The sequence below is a fragment of the Dasypus novemcinctus genome, chromosome 12 (genome assembly GCF_030445035.2).
Source record: "Dasypus novemcinctus isolate mDasNov1 chromosome 12, mDasNov1.1.hap2, whole genome shotgun sequence".
NCBI classification, from domain to species: domain Eukaryota; kingdom Metazoa; phylum Chordata; class Mammalia; order Cingulata; family Dasypodidae; genus Dasypus; species Dasypus novemcinctus.
In genome coordinates, this window is record NC_080684.1 from 17,200,942 (window position 1) to 17,204,109 (window position 3,168).

General features: G+C 46.9%; 1 protein-coding gene across 1 annotated transcript; it reads left to right on the plus strand.

Moving 5' to 3' along the window:
- The first annotated feature begins 203 nt into the window (after positions 1–203).
- Positions 204–2,234, plus strand: LOC101446466 (glutamate dehydrogenase 1, mitochondrial-like). The gene has a single exon (XM_012529766.2). The coding sequence runs from the start codon at positions 295–297 to the stop codon at positions 1,975–1,977; it is 1,683 nt and encodes a 560-aa protein (XP_012385220.2). The 5' UTR covers positions 204–294; the 3' UTR covers positions 1,978–2,234.
- Positions 2,235–3,168: the final 934 nt, after the last annotated feature.

Sequence of the window (3,168 nt, forward strand, 5' to 3'; positions counted from 1 at the left end):
CTCCTCTATAAATACGCGCAGCCACCAGGGAGCCGAGGCGAGCCGGGGCTCCATTGGGTTGGGCGCTCCGGCAGCCCGCAGCCCGCAGCCCGCAGCCCGCAGCCCGCGCGCCTGGCGTCGTTGAAGTCGGTTCCTGTTGAAGTCAATTCCTAGCGGTTGGGCAGCGAGCGAAGGGAGGGGGAGGGACAGCCGGGGAGAAGCCGAGGCTTAGGAAGGGGGTCCTCGCCCAGCCGGTCCTTCCCTGCCCCAGGCCTCCCAGAGGACCCCTCCCAGGGGCGCATCTGCCCAACCGTCATGTACCTCCGCCTGGGCGCCGCGCTCCTGCAGTCCAGGAGCGGGCCTGCCAAGCTGGCCTCAGCGGCGGCTGACTCAGCCACAGTGTTGGGCGGGACTTGGGGGCAGCCCGCTGCCGCCGCCGTCCAACAGCTGGGTCCTGCGCCACTCGCACGGCGACTCTCCAGCAAGGCCAAGTTGGACTTGGAGGACAACCCCAGGTTCTTCAAGATGGTGGAGGGCTTCTTCGACCGCGGTGCCCGCATCGTGGAGGACAAGCTGGTGGAGGACCTCAAGACGCGGGAGAACGAGGAGCAGAAGCGGAACCGGGTGCGCGGCATCCTGAAAATTATCAAGCCCTGCAACCATGTGCTGCAACTCTGCTTCCCCGTCCGGCTTGACGATGGCTCCTGGGAGGTCATCCAGGGCTACCGGGCCCAGCACAGCCAGCACTGCACCCCCTGCAAAGGGGGCATCCGTTATAGCAAAGACGTGACTGTAGATGAAGTCAAGGCTTTGGCTGCTCTGATGACATATAAATGTGCTGTGGTGGATGTGCCATTTGGGGGTGCTAAAGCTGCTGTGAAAATCAATCCCAAGGACTACTCAGATAATGAATTAGAAAGGATCACAAGGAGGTTCACCATAGAACTAGCAAAGAAGGGCTTTATTGGTCCCGGCGTTGATGTGCCTGCCCCAGACATGGGCACCGGTGAGCGCGAGATGTCCTGGATTGCTGACACCTACGCCAGCACAATAGGGCACTTTGATATTAATGCACATGCCTGCGTTACTGGTAAACCCATCAGTCAAGGTGGGATCGAGGGACGCATCTCTGCTACTGGCCGTGGAGTTTTCCATGGGATTGAAAACTTTCTCAATAACGCTTCTTGCATGAACATTTTGGGAATGGCACCAGGGATTGGAGGTAAAACATTTGTTCTTCAGGGGTTTGGTAACGTGGGTCTGCACTCTATGAGAAATTTACATTATTCTGGTGCTAAATGTGTTGGTGTTTGTGAATCTGATGGGAGCATATGGAATCCGGATGGTATTCACCCAAAGGAACTGGAGGAATTTAAATTACATCAAGGATCAATCCTGGGCTTCCCCAAGGCAAAGCCCTATGAAGGAAGCATCTTAGAAGCAGACTGTGACATACTGATCCTCGCTGCCAAAGAGAAGCAGTTGACCAAATCCAATGCATCCAGAGTCAAAGCCAAGATCATTGCAGAAGGTGCCAATGGACCCACAACTCCAGAAGCTGATAAGATTTTCCTGGAGAGGAACCAAATGGTTATTCCTGATCTCTACTTGAATGCTGGAGGAGTGACAGTATCTTACTTTGAGTGGCTGAAGAATATAAATCATGTCAGCTATGGCCGGTTGACCTTCAAATATGAAAGGGATTCTAACTACCACTTGCTTATGTCTGTTCAAGAGAGTTTAGAAAGAAAATTTGGGAAGCACCGTGGAACTATTCCGGTTGTACCCACAGCAGGGTTCCAAGACAGGATATCAGGTGCATCTGAGAAAGACATTGTGCACTCTGGTTTAGCTTACACTATGGAACATTCTGCCAGACAAATCATGCACACAGTCATGAAATATAACCTTGGCTTGGACCTCAGAACAGCTGCCTATGTCAATGCCATTGAGAAAGTCTTCAGAGTGTACCATGAAGCTGGTTTGACCTTCAAATAGATGGATCTTCAGTGTCCTCTTCATCTGTCATTGCAGCAAACCTATCACAAGTTTACATGAATCACATAAATCTCTTTCTTTCATGACTCATTATATAATGGACCATTCTTAACAAGTCATTCCTAATCAGCCCTTTAAGAAGAAAATTAAGATTAGGAGCTCATATACAAGCTAGTGGGTGTGAAAAAGGAGAAATTGCTTGCCCCAGAGGGAAATTTTGGCTATTTTACCTTCAAATAAAAAGTCTCTTCCGTTTGGCTCTGCTGCCTTGCTCTATAGCTGCTTCCCAACATGTCGATTACCTGTTGTTTGGGGTGAGCAACTGTTGTCTAAAAGCTGTCATTTGCTTGCATTATTTCCCTCTGGCCAAGTTTGGGATGTGCTGTAACTTTAACACATTTAAGAAGTGTGTGTATGGCATTTTCAGAAGGTGGCATGGTCCTAAGGTGAGTTATTGGTATTTCGTATCAGCAAAATAACTCAATTTTACAGGTTGCAAACAAAAATAAAAATTTCTCTTTATGCCTTTAACCACGTAGCAAGCCTAACTTTGACACAAGCAGTCAATGCCTATAAACATGAATGAAAAAAGCTAGTGTTTTTATTATACAAACAAATAATTTATAGCTCCTGAGTTTTGTATTGTTGTCCAACACACACACTCAAAAAACCAGATGGAGAATTAACTTTTTTTCATAACTGCAGATGATGGAGGCTGTTTTTGTTAATATTCTGAATTTGCTAAATGAAACTATGACATATTCCAAAGAGTGCAGCAACCTCCTTATCATGTTAATTAACTTTTCTTTTCTTCCAAAGATCTACTGAGTTGACTAATTGAACAATAATTCAAGTAGAGTAATTAGGAAAAACACTTGGTCTCCTGGCCTAGAGACTGGCTGACAGCTCTGAGCATTGCCAATATCCACAGCTCTGCCTGATGTTGTACCCCTCTTCTTTTAGAGGCCTTACATTCTGCACACAAGCTTAATTCACAAAGGGGGGCTTAAAACAGTATTGGACTGAGTGTCTGACTGAGAGTTAATTTGTCTTTTGAAAAGTATGTCCCAGTGAAATACTAGATTTATGTAATGAACGAGTTTTTTAAAAATAATAATACCTCTGCAGAAATTTTGAACTAATTTCTGCATGACTTAAACTGATGATAAAAACAATTTTAATTAAGGGATA